Consider the following 19,026-nt stretch of genomic DNA (forward strand, 5'->3'; position numbering starts at 1 on the left):
CCGGAGAGGGAGCTGATGCTTCCTTGGGATGACTTCCGTCCTCACTCGGGAAAGGAGGAAGAGCTCCTGGGGTGGCAGCTGAAGAAAAAGGTACAGACGGGAGCAGAGAAACTGGACGAACACCTGCCTCTCTGCAGCGCTCTCTTGCTGGAGAAAGGAGCAAATATGAAGCTAAGGTACACGCCACTGGTGGGCTTCTGATGTAAGAGGAGGCGACAAGTGAGGTTAAGAAAGAAGAAAACGATTAGGGAGGTTAACACCAAAGGGATGGAGAGACAGAGGCCTATTTGGATCTTACAGCTCAACGTTTGTTTAAAAGAAAACCAATGCTTAAGGGCTTGGTGTTTAAGAACACCTACCGAAGGGTAGGTATCTTTGCAAACCCATTCCTGACACAGCATCTTGCCTACAGCAGAGCAGGTGCCTGACAAGTGGGGTCGCGAGGCCACGGGCGAGTGGTCTTCAGAGCCCTGTAAGGAGGATAGCTCCTCACGGTGAGCTCAACCCAAAAGGGCAGGCTCAGGTGCTGTGTGGGTGTAGCCAGTGGCGCTCGCCCACCCCGCCAATGTTCACGTGGAAGCGTCAGAAAACCCAAAAGGCCAGGAAAGGTGACAGAGCTACTAACTCTTGACCCAATCCCCCAAACCCAATCCCCGTAGAGTGCCCTCCACCTCAACATACCCTGTTAGAAACCCCCAGCCCTCCTTCTATCACTGCCTGCACCAGGCCTGCTAAGTCTTGTTGATTTCCGCTCCAGAGCAGGCCTCCAAACTGTGCACTTGGCTTCCACTCCCAAACACTCCAACCCCATCATTTCACCCCTGGACCTCCACCGCTGCCTCTAACCGGCGTTCCTGGCTCAGCTCTTGTTTTCCTCCCTGCACAGCAGGAAAGGGAATCTTCTTTAAAAGATTTCCTACATAACCCTCCCCGCGGCACTTGGTATAAACCCAAGCTGTCAGGCCTCTGCCTTCCTCTCCATCCTCCCCACATCACTCTCCTTCCCCAGACCGCCAACCTCCAACTATGCTGAGTCCTTTCATTTTCTAGAACAAGCCAGGCGTTTCCTATCTCAGGGCCTTTACATATGCCGTTCCCTCTGCCTGGAAGGCTGTTTCTGCTTCTCCCATAGCTGGCTCCTCCTCAGTGTTTATACTCAGCCGAAATGTCAAATCTCTGGAGAGGCTTTCTCTGACATTCCTGCCCAAATAAGCTCTCTCCACACCCCACCCCATGTACTGTGGTCTTGGCACCCTGTTTGTTTGCTTAAAGCACTTCCCACAGCGTGCTAGCTGTCTAGCTGTTTCCGTTATGTCTCCCAAGAGAGAATGGAAGATTCATGAGGGCCTGGACCACATCTGTTATGTTCCCTGTTACCCTCAGCACGTAGTATGGCTCCTGGCTTAATGCATCTTGCTGAATGGCAGACTGTATCAAGTACCCATAACACGCCAGCCAAGGTGCTGTAGAGGGGTAAGTGCAGCTCGTTAGACCTTCACAACCACGCAAAAGTAGCTATTATGCCCACTTTACAGATGAAGAAGCCCAGTTAGGAAATCAACTTGCCCCGTGTCGTAAAGCCAATAAATGGTGGAGGTGGAATTTATACGCAGCTCTGTCGGGCTTTTCCCACTATTCAGGACCGCTTTCCAAACTCTGTCACAGCCTAGAAGCCTCGTGAAGCTTTCAGCAGACAAAAGGCTCACTACCAGTGTAAATGGCATATCATCTGATATGCCCCTTTTATATCTTTATTTAAACTTTCACGACACCAGATTTAAGGAAGACCCCGCTGAAGTACCCAAATGACTCTAGCATAAGATTTCCATGATTTATTATTACTATTACTATTGGGTTGGCCAAAAAGTTCGTTCGGGTTTTTACGTACGATTCCTTAAGGTGTTGCGGAAAAACCCGAATGAACTTTTTGGCTAACCCAATATTGTATTTTGACTTGAGTCTGGTTTTGTGGGTAAATTGGATACAAATCCATCTTGCAGGCCAAATACTGTACTGCTAACCCAGTGATAAAAGAGGAATAAAAGGTGAATAGCTGGCAAAAGTAGCAAAAGTGGAAGAGGTTGGCATTGGGCAAGATCCATGGAAAACTCACCTATTAGAGCAATAGTGATCCTTCTAACCATCTACTAGCATTAACGGTATAGAGTGGACAGGTGTCACCAAAAGCCCACCAAACAAGGCCAGTTAGCCATGATCTCACTAGTAACTCGTGGCCCAATTCAGAAAGTGTATCTGCAGTAAAAGCTCGACCATCACCAACCTCAAAATGGCCAGATGCAGCCCGAGGCCCTTGACATTCATCACGTCAGAAATGCTCAGAACAACCCTCTGTGGTAGGTACCAATATTATCCCCATTTCAGAAACGAGAAAACTGAGGAACAGACAGCCTCGGTAACTTGCTGAAGGTCACACAGCTGTCAAGCAGCAGGCGGAGTCGCCCCATCTTTCCAGGCCACCGCCCTCTAAGAACTCACAGAGTCCATGTCGCCAACACGTCCGTTCCAAGTTCACAGACTTTCTCTCCTCTCCTCCAATTTCTAATATTTAAACTGGTTTTCTTTAAAGGGCATACATTTCATGCAGCTTTTTATGGGAAAAGAGAGGGAAGGCATCTATCACCGTAACACAAGGGTCCAGGGATGAGCAGATATTCTAGAAGTTAAGAAAGAGGAACATGGGACTTCTCTGGCTCCAGTGGTTAAGACTCCGTGCTTCCACTGCAGCGGGCATGGGTTCAATCCCTGGTCGGGGAACTAAGATCTCACATGCCGCACGATGTGCCCCCAAAATAAATAAATAAATAAAATAAAGGGTTGGAATTAAAAAAAAAAAGGAACATGCCAAGAGCTTACAGTCTATGCTCCATGACAGTGACGGCCGGTTTCCTTCCTTCCCATCACCCCAGCCAGCCCTGCAGACCCTCATCCTGGAGACTCACAACCCAACAGCAAAGATTGCCACTGACCTCTGTCAGGCCCAGCGGTCCCCAAACGTTATCTAACTGTGAAAGTCTATTTCGAGGAATAACTGTTCCACTCACCAAACACGTGGGGAAGTGCTCCCCCAACCTCTGAGCCACTGGCACGAAAAGACGGGCGTGTGGGCAGAAGAGCCAGGGAGTGCTTGCCCAGGCCAAAGTAGCCTGGCTCTTGTCACTCCCAGGCCCCTGCTCACAAAGGCTCGCCCAGCAGCCCCTTAGCCTTTGCTGACCTGGGCCGCCTGGGCTCCCATGTCAGGAGGACCCCTAGGAAGCAACATCGGCTGCCCCTCGAGTTTCCTCTCTGGGGACTTCACATCCAGCCTCTCTGCGTTTATAACCTGAGCAGTGATCACAGAAAGAGTGGGCTCAGCAAGGCAGCTGGGGCAGCATGACTCACGGGGTGGAAGATGGGGGAGCCTGCCCACGCCACTTCCCTGGCAATGCGAAACACACCCCCTTAGATGCCTGCAGAGCTGGACAGTTTAACAAAGTGTTCTACGTGCCATATATCATTGCATCCCCCCAAAATTAGGTACGGTTGTCATCTCCCCCGTTATATCAAAGCTGCATAGCAGTTCAATGAAAGGCCAGAGCTTGGGGCCACGTGGGGCAAGGGGGTGTCCCACTGGAGAGCCCCCTACAGGTGCTCATGAACTTGGTGGCACCCAGGGCCCGCTGGAGCAGCTGGGGAGCTGTGGGCCCAGAGGTGAGGACCCAGGAGGCCAGCAGGTCCCACTGGCCAGGGAGAGGTGGGCGTGGAGAACAGACTCTCTGCCCCAGCTGCCTTGCTACTCCGGATCACACATGCTCAAGCCCTCTGGAGTCAGGAACCTCTGGGCTGAGTCCCTGCAGCAACAGCTCTGCTTGAATATTCCTCATGACGGGAAACTCTCTACTTCCTGAGACAGTCTTTCCATCACTGGATGGCTCCTGCTGTTTGAAACGTCTCCCACATGTAGAATCGATAACGGTCTCCCTGTAGCTCCCTCCAGACCCTTTGGAACGATCATCCTTCCCTGACATCCCTTCAAATGTTGAAATTCACATAGCTCAAGTGTTCCCCAGGCAAAACGTCCCCAGGGTTCCCCAAGTGTTGTGATCTCCAGCCCCTCCTCACCCTAGACCTTCTCCCTTGCTGGAGCTCCAGCCCTGCTGAAATAGGCTCTGACACGACGATGACATTTGCAGGCTGGTCTGACCTGGGGTCTGCCCTGACATTGGCGACCTGGGGTGAGACTCCACCTTGACCAGAGGAGGCCAATGTGGAAAGGTCTTCCTGGGCAGCCAGGTGGCCCCCAGAGGCTTCCCGCTGCTGTAGAGACCAGTGCTGTCCGGACCGGGCCCTGGGCGCTCAGAGACCATCTGGGGCCACAGGGGCCAGGAGTGGGGAGGTGCGGCCAGTGGGCAGGGTACGCTGGGCTCTGGACCCCCATCCCCATCTAGCTAGAACAGAGCTACTTGAGCCTGTTTTATAAGTGGGGCTTCTACATTTTATACATGGGTTTGAAGCAAGAGCACCACAGCTTAAAAACGTCTGAAACTGCTAACGCCGCCTGACATGATTTAGCCTCTTGGGCACGTGCTGTCCTAAGGCATCTTCCCCATCCCGCATATGTGCAAACACCGTGGCTCAGGCCAGCGCCAAGACAAGGGGCCTCTCCCCCCGGACTGGGAGACTAGGGCCCTCCGCCCTGCTGCTCCAGGGACACCGAGACCCGGCTCTGTTCTGCTCACATGACGGCGGGGCAGGCTCACACGCAGGGGCGCACTGGGAGTGAGGACTCGGGGATCAGGACGGGCGACGCCCCCAGCCCTGGGGAAGGGGAGGGGACTCACAGGGCAGCGTCTCGGCGCGGCTCTTCTGGATCATTATGCAGAGCTGTAGCACCAGTTGGGGGGCGCTTTCCAGGAAGGTCTCCAGGAGGCGCAGCATGTTAACGTCTGCATATTCGTACATCATAGCCCAGTAGAAGCGTCGCTGGTGTTCCTTCTGCCGCTGGCTCTGAATCCCCAGGTACATGGTGCGGATATACCTGCCGAGAGACGGGACAGAACACAGAGAGCGTGGGTCGGCGTGGGAGCTGTGGGAAGGTCAGGCCGTCCCCACAGATCAGCATCCCCTCCTTGGCGCTGAGGTTTTCCGGGTGCTTGGACCAGCTCCAGGGGTTCTGCCGGACCACAGACAGGGTGCTGAGGCTTCGGGGTGGGGTGGGGTGGGGGCAAGCCAGGGAACGGGTCCAAGGCAAGTTGTCCCCTCCCTGGCCTCACTTTGCTCATCTGTAAAATAAGAAATGGAAGAGTGGGACCAGGTGATCTCACAGGCCTGCCAGGGAAGCATCACAGGTGAGCTCAGGGGGCAGGTGGGCTGGCTGAAGTTCAGGGTCCCAGGGGGAACCTTCCTGCAGGGTTTTCACCTCTCTGGAGGAGGAGGGAAGGGAATTAGCATTTATGAAGCTCCTACTAAGTATCACTGGCTGGCTGGCTACTGCGTGTTGCCTGGGTCCCAGGTGACAGGCAGGTGTAGTTCCCACGTAGGACAGACAGGCGGGACTCACTTGCACAGGCTCCAGACCTGGATGGCGGAGCAACCAGGAGCCGGCCCCAGGCTGTTGGACACCAAAGCTCGTGCGTGCCCCCCTCTACGCTAGGGACGGCCTGCAACGGAGCCTCCATCCAGGTGCAGCCCAGGACTCAGTCACACAAACCACTGACCCCACTCCACCCGGGAGAAACAAGGGGCAAAGGAAGCAGGTACAGGCGGAGGGCACAGGCTCTGGGTTCAAATCCCGGCTCTGTCATCTGCTCACTGTGGGACCTTGGACGAATTACCCAACTCTGTGTCCTCATTACTCGTCGTTCACACAGCAGAATCGCAGCATCACAAGGCTGGTGGGAAGATTAGGGAGATAATCCGTGTGCTGGGCATGTATCCAGGTCCACGTGAGAAAGCCCCCAGGCCTGCCTCACTTTCACCTAAACTTTGGAAGCTTGTCTCCAAGCCACAGTCAAGGGGAGGATGGAAGGTAGCATCCAAGCCAGCCAGCCGTCTCTGGGGCCAGGCCAGGCCCAGAGGAGCCGGCAGCGCCGGGACAAAAGCAAGGTTCAGAAAGCACAGCTTTGCGGGCCTAGTTAGGATCAAGAATATGCGCCATAAACTGAGGTCACAGACAACAGGACAGAACCACACTTGCGTCCCTGGCCGTCCCCTGGGAATGTGTATCACTGTGTCTTTTAAACCGCCGAGCCGGAATCACAGAGGTTGAGAGCATCGTTGACCCCCTACAGAGTCCCCACTGTTCTCAAGCACCGTCAGGGGCCCACTTGGGGCTGCTGGACGGTCCCTTCTCTCTGTCCCCATCACCACCGCCAGCCTGGTCCCCGCCACCACCCCTCTCTCCTGGATCGAAGCAGAAGCCTCCTAACTGGTCTCCCAGGGTCCACTCTTGCCCCAGAACAACCCATTCTTTGCACAGCAGCCAAGGTGCTTTGTGAAAATCACAAATGCAATCACGTCACCACCTTCTTTCAACACTCCCATGGCTTCCCATCACGTTCAGAATAAAATCCGAGCCGCCTCCCTCGGCTCATGGGGTCCTGCCCGCCCCTCCTGTCCCACCGCCTGGTCTCTCTCCCCGGCCCCCCTTCTCGTGTCTTCTCTGTCTCTCATGGACACCTGAGCTTGTCTGTGTTCACGCCATCTCCCTGTGCCTGTGGATGCAGAAGGAAGACTCCTGTCCCCCAGGGCTCGGAGTCCTACAGGACGGCACTGTCACAACACAGCGAAGGCAGCTCATGCCCACGTTTACACCGAAGTTCTGAGAGGCTCACAGGGAGGGGCTCTATACACCGCCCCCCCCCCCCGTCCCCTGGGAGCAAAGGGAGAAGTGGGTGTTGCCCAAGAACCTTGCATGACGTTAGAGAAGCCCATGCTTTAGAGGCAAAGACGCAAAAACATACATTTGCAAAATAATTTAAAACTGTAATTGATGCTCCTCTCCAGGTCCAAACAGTGGGCCTCCCTCCTGTGCGCTAATCGTGTACTGCACCCACGGAGGAACGAGTGGGCCAGGGTCCCCCAGAGCGGGCATCGGGACACAAAGCAGCCCACCTGAACCATCGGTGGGACCTGAACCACACGTGCTGGTGACAGTGAGCCCATCCGACACCTGACGAACACCTGACGGCTGCTTCTCTAGATTCCTAAGAGCCTTTAAGGGACTGGATCTCTGAAAAGACCCACCCGGGGGGCTGGGATGGACACCTTATTTTCTGCACATACACTCCCTGGAGTGAGCAGAGAACAACCCTGCAGAAAACTGAGGGGAGGGAGGCACCGCAGCGGGGACGGTGTCGGGGCCAGGGTGGAGAGGCCGGGGACGCCAGCCGCGCCAGGCACTGCAGGCCGGGCATCTCCCGGAGGCCCTGCCGTGCCTTGTGGGGCGGCTCTGGTTGTCATCATTTTACACTTGGGGAAACTGAAGCTCTGAAGCGAAACAAGGCCCTGAATTCTGTTCCATTCCAGGTTCTGTCATTTACTGGCTGCGCCACTTCCCATGAGTCATTGCCTCTCTCTGGGCCTCCATCTGTAGTTCCCCAAATCAAAGGACCAGCGGAGGGGCTAGGAAAGGGGCAGGGAGGTTGTTGTACCTGACCTGTAAAGCTATGGGGTCACTGAGAGACAGAGACAGAGAGAGACAGAGAGACAGAGACAGTGAGACACACAAAGAGACACAGAGAGACACAGGGAGACAGAGACAGAGAGACACAGGGAGAGACAGAGACAGAGGGAGACACAGGGAGAGGCAGAGAGACAGAGACAGAGAGACACAGGGAGACAGAGACAGAGAGACACAGGGAGAGACAGAGACAGAGAGACACAGAGACAGAGACAGAGAGACACAGAGACAGAGACAGAGAGACACATAGAGAGACAGAGACACAGAGAGACAGAGACAGAGAGACACAGAGAGACAGAGACAGAGACACAGAGACACAGAGAGACAGAGACAGAGAGACACAGGGAGAGACAGAGACAGAGAGACACACAGAGACAGAGACAGAGAGACACGGAGACAGAGAGACAGAGAGATAGGGAGAGACAGAAACAGAAAGACAGAGGCACAGAGAGAAAGAAAGAGACAGACAAAGTCGGAGACAGGGACGGTGAGACAGAGAGACAGAGAGAGAAACAGAGATGGAGAGACAGAGAGGGAGACAGAGACAGACACACAGAGAGAAGAGACAGAGAGACAGAGAGAGCTCTGCAGGAGAGAATGGAAAGAGAAAGAGACAAAGGAGAGGGAAGCTACATCAGAATTTGGGGCCTGAAAGAGAAGACCGGCTAGACGAAGTGGCGGTAGGAAGAGCCTGGGTGGGAGGCCGGCCCTAAGGACATGTGGTCACAAGTAGTTGGGAGGCGCTGGGAAGTCAGACTCTGAATCTAGGGCAGAGGGGAGGGTCAGATTAATCAGATCGGATGACGGCCCGGGAGGCAGAGCAGTGGGGGACGAGGGTGCACGGGTGGAGGTGATGAAGCAGGGCTTCGGGTCCAGAGGCTCCACACCAGCTCCCAGAACCGCCCTGTGGCCGGCGGAGCCTTGGTGCCATGGGTCTCCCAGGTCAGATGTGGTCTCTGCGCTCCAAAACTCCGCTCTGCCCAGATGTGGCACCTGCAACACACAATACTGTGGGCCACAGACTCCCACAGGGGCCAGACCACAAATCTATATTCTCTCAGGGGTACACTCAGACCACAGCCTCTACCTCTCCTAGACTCAGAAGGTGGCTCAAGGTGGAGGAATGATTATGTAGCAGAGCCAAGCCTATGCTTCCAGGTCCCAGGCCAAGGTAACAGCGACACTCAGATTCACCTAGGTCTGCCCTACCAGGGCAGAGGGAGCAACTTGATCTGCCCCTCCACCCCCATGTTCCCCAAGCCACAAGCCCCTTTTGCCCATCATGGCCAGCGCAGTGGAAGACAACGAGCCCAGAAATGCTGGTTCAACCATAATATCTGCCAGAGAAACCAAGCCTGCATTTCCTCTGTGAGAACATCCCCAAATATGGGAGTAGATGAGGGTGGGAGTGGGCAAAGCCAGAGCCTCTCCCCACCGATGAGCAAACAGATGCTAGGAGCCCAGAGTGCACCAGGATCAAGTCCGAGACCAAAACTGGAAGTCACGCCTCCCAGGGACACCAGCTCACACAGCCACCCACCGTGGGGTAGGAGCTAAATCAGAGTCCAGTTCAACATTCCCAATCAAGGGCCTTCTACCTATTCCACCCCCTCTGGCTCCTGCACCCTTCTCTTCTACCCTGAAGTCCTTGGGTTCCCAGTAGACCTTGTAAAGTCCAGAGTGGGTCTAGGTGACCGCTGGGGCCGCCCAGCCAGCGGCCTCTTGCTAAGCCTTCAGCCCCTGTGCAAAGACAGCCTTGGCCCGTGGCCACAAGGTGGCGCCAGACCCTAAGCCACGCAGGAAGGCTGCTCCGCGCGCAGTGATCTCATCCCCGGCCAGCGGCCCCCCTAAGGCCTGCGCCTTCCTATGCGGCAGCGTTGGGGTGCAGGGGGCAGCAGGCGAGGCCGAGGGGCAGGCCCAGATGTGACGAGTCCCCACGGGAAAGCACGGCATCTGCAGGCGACACACGGTGGGCTGCTGCTCCCTTACCTTCTCCCCTTCCCTGGCAGGTTCCAGAAAGCTCACCTCCCCCAGGAAGGTAGTGCGGGAGAGAAGACATGCAACTCTCCTCCTCCTGATTTGCTTCCGCCTGGATTTTGTGTAGCCTCCTGTCACACCACTCTCTCCTAAGAATCATGAAACGCACGGATCTAAAAGCAGGCGTACAGCGTGTCCTCATGGAGTGAGGACTCGGGAAAGCTGGGCCTGGCCTATGGTTTCAGGGCTGCACGACCTTGGGCAAGTCACCCCCGAGGCCGGGCCTGCTGTATTCATCCAAAACAGAGGGCAGACGGGAGGATCTCTAAGCTTCTGCCTACCTTTTGTTAACTCCACCCTTCTGTGGCTTCTTAGAGCCTTAAGGATGGCCTAGCATCTTTACAAATAACACCCAGTGTTTATGTGGCACTCATAAGTACCAGGTACTGTTCTGAGCATTTTGTACTTATTAGCTCATTTAACCCTTCCAACAAATGTATGAGGTAGATGCACTATTACCCTCACTTCAACATATGGTAAACTGAAGCACTGAGGTTAAGAAATGTGCTTCAGTTTACCCAGCTAAGTAAGGGGTTGAGGAGGGCTTCAAGCCCAGCAGTCTGCTTTGGGGCCAGTGCTTCTCAATTCCTACCCACACACCCCCTCAGAGGTAGACCAGTTGTCTCTTCTCTTTTAAACTTAGTCCAACTTGCTCCCCTCACTACAGTGGAAAATCACTGTTTTCCCCCAACACCTGGGCTCTCTTCCAGTTCTGTCACTGGCTGTGTTGCCTTGGGGAACATCTCCTACCCTCATGGAGCCTCGGTGTCCTCATCTATACAATGCCTGGCCCAGAGTAGGACCCTAGGACATGTTGAACAAATAGATGCATGCCATCATGCCCCCTTAGAGGGTCTCGGGGCTCAAATGAGGTAATGCCTGTGAGAACAGATGGAAGACCAGAAGCCGAGGATGGCAGCTATTACTGCCCCCCCACCAAAGGGGCTTTCCTCCTGTCTTTCCTTCGGTCCACTCTATTCTCCTTCCAAGTCTATCTCCTCCCCTTACTTTGTAAACCATGGAACTGTTCAAAGCTCCTTATACCTCCAGGAGAACTCTCTATAGTTTTTTGAGCACATTTTCACTTTTACAGCAGCACTGTGAAGGAGACACATTTGTCATCTTTTTCCCTTTGGTTCATCTGAGACTCAGAGAGGATGAGTGATTTCCCCAAAGTCACACAGTCAATCATGGTTCAGGCGGATCAGAGGTCTTGCCCAAATCATGTTACCCCATTGGGAGTCAGCTATAGCTCTGCCTAAATCTAAGGGAAATGAGTGATTTCTGCAAAAGCAGGAGGCTGAATAATTTCACCTGTCTGGACCTACAGGCCCCTGCTGCTTCTTATGACACCCTCAGAAGCAGCATTTTGAAATCTCCGATCGTGTACAGCAACTCATCCTCAAAGCCCCAAACAGGACTGAGTCTAGGTTTTGTGGGGCCTGAAGCTTAGAGAATCCGCTTTAAGAAAAAAGGTAGTCTACCAAACATTTAAAGTAGAACTAGCCCAATTCTACACACTTTTTTTCCCCAAAAAAATAAAAGAGGAAAGAACACTTCTCTACTCACTTTATGAGGTCAGCATTACTCTATCAAAGCCAGACACACACCATACAAGAAAATAAAACTACAGATAATATCCCTTATAAACATAGGTGCAAATTTCTTCAACAAAATACTAGCAAAACAAATTCAGTGATAAACAGAAAGAATGATACTCCATAGCCAACTGGAGTTTATCTTGGAAATGTAAGGCTGATTCTATATTCAGAAATCAATAAATGTAATCAATGATATTAACAAGAAGAACCACATATCACATTAACTGATGCAGAAAGAAAGCATCTGACAGAATTCAACATCCATTCTTTTTTTTTTTTTTTTTTAAACTCTCAGCAAACTAGAAATAGAAAAGAACTTCCTTAACCTGACATAGATGAAGGATATCTATAAAAATTAACAGTTAGGGAATTCCCTGGTGGTCCAGTGGTTAGGACTCCGTGCTTCCACCGCAGGGGGCATGGGTTTGATCCCTGATCAGGGAACTAAGATCCCGCATGCCATGCAGCGTGGCCAAAAGAAAAAAAAAATTAACAGTTAATATCACACTTAATGATAAAAAGACTGAATTCTTTCCTCTTAAGATCAGGAACAAGGCAAAAATGTCTAAGCTCACCACTCCTATTCAACATCATACTAGAAGTCCCAGGCAGTACAAGAAGTCAGGAAAAAGAAATGAAGTATGTACAAACTGCAAGGAACGAAGTAAAACTGTCCCTATTTGTAAATGACATGATTGTCTAGATAGAAAATCCCAAGAAATATACAAAAAAAGCTCATAGAACTAATTGGCAAGTTAAGCAAAGTCTCATGATACAAGGTCAGCATATAAAAATTAAATATATTTCTGTAGATTACTAATGAACAATTGGAAATTGAAATTAGCTCCCTTAAGGAGACTGGAGGGGCAAGATAGGTGAAGGGGATTAAGAGGGACAAACTGCAAGGTATAAAATAAGGGATGCATCACAGGGATGCAACGCACAGCACAGGGAATACTGTCAATACTTTATAATTACTTTGTTCAGAGTATAATCTATAAAGATATCGAATTACCCTTCTATATACCTGAAACAAATATAATATTGTAAGTCAACTATACTTCAATTTTTAAAATACCTCTATATTTTTTTTGTATTTAAATACAAGCAGCCACACCTCCAGGGGCATCTGACCCTTATCCTGGGTGGGCGTGGAACACACTCTCACAGCCACACACACACCACCTACAAGAACACTCCACACAAACACCACACAGACACACACGCACAAACCACCACGCACACGAACACACTGCACACGTCCAGGGCTCCACCTGTAGAGACACCTGTAGCCCACGATCACATCCCTGTGTCCACATGATCCAACCCCAGATCCCTGAGGGGGTGGGTCCCTGCCTGCCCCGGCCATTTGCTCTCATCACAGCAGGCACAGAGGATGCAGAGGGAAAGCCAAACGCGCATCACTTCCTGGTAGCTGGGAACCCACCCCAGAAAGGACGGGGCACTGCAGCTACCAGTCAGACAACATCCTGCCCCCGACACCAAGGGCAGAGCTGGGCCAGCTGCCACCAAAGCACCCAAGGGCTCACTGACATCTGAACGTGCGCAGCCCCCAGCCCTGTTCACACCTGTCCCGCTTCACCTCCACCTGTGCCTGATTGATTCGGGAATCCTGACTTGTGGTCGCAGCAAAGGCATTGAGGGCTACTGTGATGTTGTGTGATCTGCACTCTCGTCTGGTCCATCTTTTGAGGGGTGGAGGAGCTCCCCCCTTGTGCCCTTTGCATTGCTGACCACATCCCAGGGGTCTAGGGCCAGGTGGCCATGCAGTGGCTGTAGAAGAAAGTGGCCCAAAAGGGGAGTGGGGGAGGTTTCAGGGTCCCGGGCTGCATGGGGCTTGTGCAGGAACCTTGTCAGTCTGGGGCTTGTCACCCGCTGAGGACTGCTGAGCTGGGTCACCAGGCGTTAACGGGGGCTCCAAGGCTGCTATGTCAAAAGGGCTGTGCTCCCACCTGCATGACATAGGCTCTGTGCCCAGGTAGGAACCCCCGCGGCTGTTCCCTGTGGTCCCAGGTCAGGACAGAGAAAAGTCCTTCAAGCTCTTCCAGACCATCACAGACCTCAGGGGCACCGGCATCCGAGCTGTCGCAGACAGGATCGGGGTTCAGCTTGCAAGCCTCTGCCAGGTTCTTATTATCGCCATCTCCATATTACAGATGAGGAAATCAAGGCTAACCTGGACTCAGTAACCTGGGTGGCTCCCTATTGGCTGTGCAGCCAGGCCAGTCTCCTGCCTTCCCCCGCCCCACACCTGCTCCCCACCCCTGGCCACACCTGACGGCCCTCCCATCCCAGACCTTGCCAGCATGTGCCCATCTCTGTGTCTTTGCTTCTGTTGTTTCCACGCCCAAGCAGCCACCCCTGGGCAGGGCCCAGCTCTCCCCACGTGCCTTACTCCACGCCTAGGTCCAAGTATTTCCCTCCCATCCTCCCCTTATACTGGGTCCTCAGTATAGTAATAGCTTCCATTTATTGGGTTCTCCCCACATACCAGACACAGTGTAAACTCTCTACATGTATTAAGTCATTTAACATGAGAACCTTACGGTCATGTGCAGATGAAGAAACTGAAGCACCTGAGGACGCCACTACCGGGACTCATACCAGGCCGCTGGACTCCAGAGAGTCTCCTGTTCTCCTGTTCCTTATCTTTCTCTCATTCCCTCTCTCCTCAGTTCACTTACTTCTTTCCACAATTCTATGAATTAGATTATTAGCCCCATTCTACACATCAGAAAACTGAGGCTCAGAGGGGTTAAATAGCATGCCAAGTTGGAAAGCCAAATTTCAGCCTCGATTTGTTTGGCTGTGCTACACGCCTGTTTTCCACCCCTAGAAGCCCCTCCCCTCCCCCGTTACAGCTCTCCTCGCAGCCCACGCTGTACTGGAGTCACTTACGTACAGAGATACCTCTCCAGGTGGATCTTCACCCCCGGGAGGGACGTCTGTACAGCCGCTGCCCCCAGCCCACCATGGTAAGCATCAAATCAGAGGCTGCTAAGGTGAATTTATCCCCTACTCTGACGGTCTCATTTGACCAAAGAGATGCCTGCAACACTACCTTCAAACACATAAAATACATGTTCCCCGAGGCAGACGACCAGAATGGGTGCAAGGAGCACAATTAAATCAGGAATGATTTGGGGTGGAGACAAGAGAGAACTTACCAACCAGCCTGACAGGATAACGTTACAACGAGGCAGGTTTTTCGCCCCTCTCGGGACAGTTTGAGAGAGAAGCAAAGCTACAGGGCTGTCAGATGGCAGAAGCTCACAACTCATGGAGCGCAGGGGCTGGAACTGTCTTCTCAGTTTATCGTAGGCACGGCGCGGTGTACCCAGTGTCCACTTGGGCACACACATGTGTGTGTCCATACACAAGTCCTAGCCGAGGACCCCCTCAAACCACCCAAATGCAGGTCTGGGTGGCTCAAGGGGCCCCCAGGCTGGCACAGCAGGAATAGTGCGCCAACGCAGCCCTGGCTGTGGGCCATGGGCTCTTTCTGAGTCTGAGAATGGACTCTGCAACCTTCCACTGCCAGGCTGGCCCGGAAGCCCCTCTGATTCCCCACCTCACACTCCCGCCCCCCCACCCCGCCCGACTCCAGCTGAGATGCCTTCAGCGTGTAGGAAAGATGGAGGGGCCAGCTGCCAGCTCAGCCCCCAAGAGCAGTGCATCAAATCGGAGCTATTTTTAGCCCTTCTCTCCAGCATCTGACATCAGCTGAGCAGTGGTGGCCGGCTTGGGGCACGCATCCGAGAAAGCAGGCGTGAAATGGCATTGCTCTGCCGGGCCCTGGGGAGATAGCAGAGAAAAGCTCCTCAAAGCTTCAGGGAAGGGAGGTGGCTGCAGAGGGTGTCACTGGTAGTCTTCCTGGATGTAGGGTCTTGGTGGCAAGGTGGCCAAGCATCCCTCAACATCCCAGGGCTCAGCAGAGCAGAATGTGGGTGGAAACTTCCCCACCAGCCTCATTTTCCCACCGGCACAGTGGGGCCCGGGCTACTGCTCCTTCTCTGAGACTCTGCAAGAAACTTGATTTAAAAAATCAAAACACCTTTTGCAAACCTACATGTTGGAGAAATGCTTTTTGTTCCCCCTTATAAACTCCCAGAAGGAGAGAGACCAACGTTTTGGGGTTTTTTTGCTTGTTTTTTCTTTTTTTTTTCTTTTTTGGCTGTGTTGGGTCTTTGCTGCTGAGCGCAGGCTGCTCTTCGTTGCGGTGCACGGGCTTCTCATTGCAGTGGCTTCTCTTGTTGCAGAGCACGGGCTCTAGGCGTGCGGGCTTCAGTAGCCGTAACACGCGGGCTCAGTAGTTGTGGTTCGCGGGCTCTAGAGTGCAGGCTCAGTAGTTGTGGCGCACGGGCTTAGTTGCTCCGCGGCATGTGGGATCTTCCCGGACCAGGGCTCGAACCCGTGTCCCCTGCACTGGCAGGCAGATTCTTAACCACTGAGCCACCAGGGAAGCCCAAGACCAAAGTTTTGAGGTTTGGGTTTACCTTTGCATACCTGGTGCATGGCACACTGCCAGACACTCGGTGGGCATTTGGTGTTTGTCTCATGAATGAATGAACAGACTGGGCAGGCTGCTAGTAAAATCCTTGTGCTCTAGGAAGTTTATAGTCCAACCTTCCGGGGCAGGTGTAAGGAAAGCCCCCTTCTTCTCAAGGCTCAGGTCAGCCTGGATCCTCCACTGGGGGCGTCCGCGAGCGGGAGCCCAGAGCAGAACCTGGGGCCCTCTTCCCTGCTCTTCTTCCCCCCACCCCTAACTTGTCCTCAAGCCTCCCTCTCTGGCCAGCTAAGTCCCCAGTCCTGGATGAATACGTGACTGCATTCCTCTCTCCAGCTGGCACAGACTCTTTCCAACCAAGAGAGCAAGCCCATCACTGGCGCCACCCTTGTGCTTTTCTGCTTGGAGCTGGAACCACTGCAGTGCCCACCGTGGGAAAGCCCGTTTCACTTCCCCCAGATTAGAACTGAAGACTCTGACAATAGCCCAGCCAGCGCTGCTCTGCCTGCATCCTGGTGAAACGGATTTGCTCGATCCAAGGCAGCCGGTCCGCACCCAGCTGCCTGAGCAGTTTGGGAGGAGGTCGGCTCCACCCAAACAAAGGACACATTAGTGTGTGTTCAAAGTACCTCACAACCAAAAAACAAAAATACGCGTATATTAACGCGTATGTGTGGAATCTAGCAAAATGGTATAGATGATCTTATTTGCAAGGCAGAAATAGAGACACAGATGTAGAGAACAAATGTATGGATACCAAGGGGGAAGGCAGGTGGGAGGAACTGGGAGACCGGGATTGACACATATACACCATTCATGCTATGTATAAAATAGACAACTAATGAGAAAATACTGTATAGCACGGGGAACTCTACCTTAATGCACTGTGGAGACCTAAATGGGAAGGAAATCCAAAGAAGACACATACATATGTATACATATAGCTGATTCATCTTGCTGTACAGTAGAAACTAACACAACATTGTAAAGCAATGAGACTCCAATAAAAATTTTTTAAAAATTTAAAAATTGAAAACAAAAACAAGACAAAGTACCTCATGACCTTGAGGGGGATCCACTGGCCCACAGTAAAGTCACGTGCACTTCGGTCGGAGCTCAGAATCTCACGATCAACATACAAACGTGAGCCTGCCCAGGGCAGCGGCCCTGAGGAACCCTGGGCACTTGGCAGGAGGCCACGCCTGTGCCTTTGTCATAAGCCTCTCGTGCAGGGTGTGGCTAACATGTCCCAGTGCCCCTTTTCTAGCCCATACTGGGTCTGTGGCAAACGACTTTATCTGAAACGTTCAAGGAGGTGTTTTGGTTTCCTGATACTACCTCTTGGGGCTTATTCTCCTTGTGGGCCATCTTCTCCTTTCATGTGCCCTGAACTTGTCCCTTTCAGACTCTCAGGAGGGCTTCGCTGCTGCAATCCAGCCCCCTCCCAAATGTACACCCCTCTTGCATGCCAGGCACTGCGCCAGGCACGGGGGACCCAGCCCGACTCCCCGTGTCCTTCCTCTGCATCATGCTGCCTCTCTGACCCACGGAAGATACAATCTCTGCACCAGTGTCGGGCATGGTTAGTGGTTTAGGCTCTGGAAACTGCCTTCCAGCTGTGAACGCTGCCCTTGGAGAGTGAGGGATGGATCGAGGAGGAAGCCATGGGACCACTCACTGATGGATTTGACCCTGGCTTCAAGGCTCTTCTGCGGTGTCCTGCTGCCACCATGTCCTGGTTCTGTGGCCTTGGGGACGTTCCTCCCCCGTGTTTCCTTCTCAGTGAAATGAGCAGATAAGATCAGATGAACTATCAGGCCCTGGCACTACCTTGACCTCACAGGCCTCATAGGGCCTGGTCTGCTTCCCAGAGATCTTTCCAGATCAGTGGTCACCCTGGAGGACCTGGGCCATCTCCTCTTGGGCACTCCCCCTACCCCCCTGCAGGCTGCTCTCCTGCATGGGAGAGGCTCAGGGCTGCCTGGGAGAGCAGCCTCTGCCCCTCCAAGCCCACTTCTGTATCCAGGTCCCCATCCCCACTCTGGGAAGCCAGACAACATCACGTGTGCTGTTTCCTGGAGATTTTCAGGGAAGCAGGCTAGAAATAGGAATAGAAGGTGACATTTAGTCGAGTTTGCACTGCACCAGGAGTGAGGCCAGTGACGTTTCCACATCTTAGAGCCCATCTCCAGCTGATGCCCAGGCCCAGCTCGCTTACCAACGCCCTGGGTGGTCCAGCCTCCCCGGGAGGCCGCCCAAGTCAGACACGAGAGAGGGCACCCAGGCCAGAGTTCGCCGTGTGAGCCTCACACCCGTGCTGCTCTCTCCCTGACGGCGTCCCAGTGAGCTGCTGGGGACACAGGGGATGTGGGACGAGCACTGGGCTGAGAGGCAGGACGCCTGGCAGCCAGGGCTGCCTCTGCAGGTGAAGGGCTTTAGAGCCTGGCAAGGGGCTTTGTCCCCCTTACCCGACCGCAGCCTCCCCATCTGTAAAGAGCTGAACGATCGTTTCTAACTTCCTTCCAGATCTCCACGTCCAAGGGGGCAGCCATGCAGACTCTCTCTAACTGCTCCACGGCCTGCAGGGAGCCGGGCCCATCTTGGTGATGGCTGCAGTGCCTGGGACGAGGCCACAGAGCCGGGGCAACACCTCATATATGTAGGCAGGGTGAGAGCTGGCCGTTTCCACCTGGGCTGGGGGAGGCTGGGCTGGGAGGCAGCGTCTGGCCTTGAGCTCAGATCACCTGCCGGGGCGGGGGCGCCTTTCTGGGTCCATCCCACCCGATCCCCTGCTTTCAGGCAGTGGCACTACCTCTCAGGCCCACACCAGATGGGGCTTAAGAAGAATAATAAACAATACAATTACTCTCTGGTTTCTCTCTCCGTTTGTGTGCACTCCCCGATCACTCCGACACACCTGCACTGACTTTTCCTCATCGCCTTCTTAAGGTTCCAGCCAGGGGTGGTCTGGAGTCTCCCCTGCAGTCAGGGCACAAGGCAGTGGCCCCCCAGCAGCACAGGGCACAGGCTGTAAGTACGGGGGCCAGCCCTGGGCCCAGCCCCCTCCCTGCGGCTCTGACCTCTTGCTCTTGTGGCCGGGAGGGCACATCGTTCATGGAACAGTCACCTGACAGGAGTTCAGGAGGCCCCCCACGTGCTGGACACAGAGCCAGGTGCGATCC

At 53.6% G+C, this 19,026-nt stretch overlaps 1 protein-coding gene across 1 annotated transcript in view; it reads right to left on the reverse strand.

Moving 5' to 3' along the window:
• Positions 1-19,026, reverse strand: part of XKR6 (XK related 6) — a 275,596-nt gene that overhangs the window by 17,710 nt on the left and 238,860 nt on the right. Inside the window, exon 2 of the mRNA XM_068553265.1 lies at positions 4,839-5,035. Within this exon, the coding sequence (XP_068409366.1) occupies positions 4,839-5,035 (197 nt within the window). The remainder of the gene's footprint in view (positions 1-4,838; positions 5,036-19,026) is intronic.

The sequence above is a fragment of the Eschrichtius robustus genome, chromosome 10 (genome assembly GCF_028021215.1).
Source record: "Eschrichtius robustus isolate mEscRob2 chromosome 10, mEscRob2.pri, whole genome shotgun sequence".
NCBI classification, from domain to species: Eukaryota; Metazoa; Chordata; class Mammalia; order Artiodactyla; family Eschrichtiidae; genus Eschrichtius; species Eschrichtius robustus.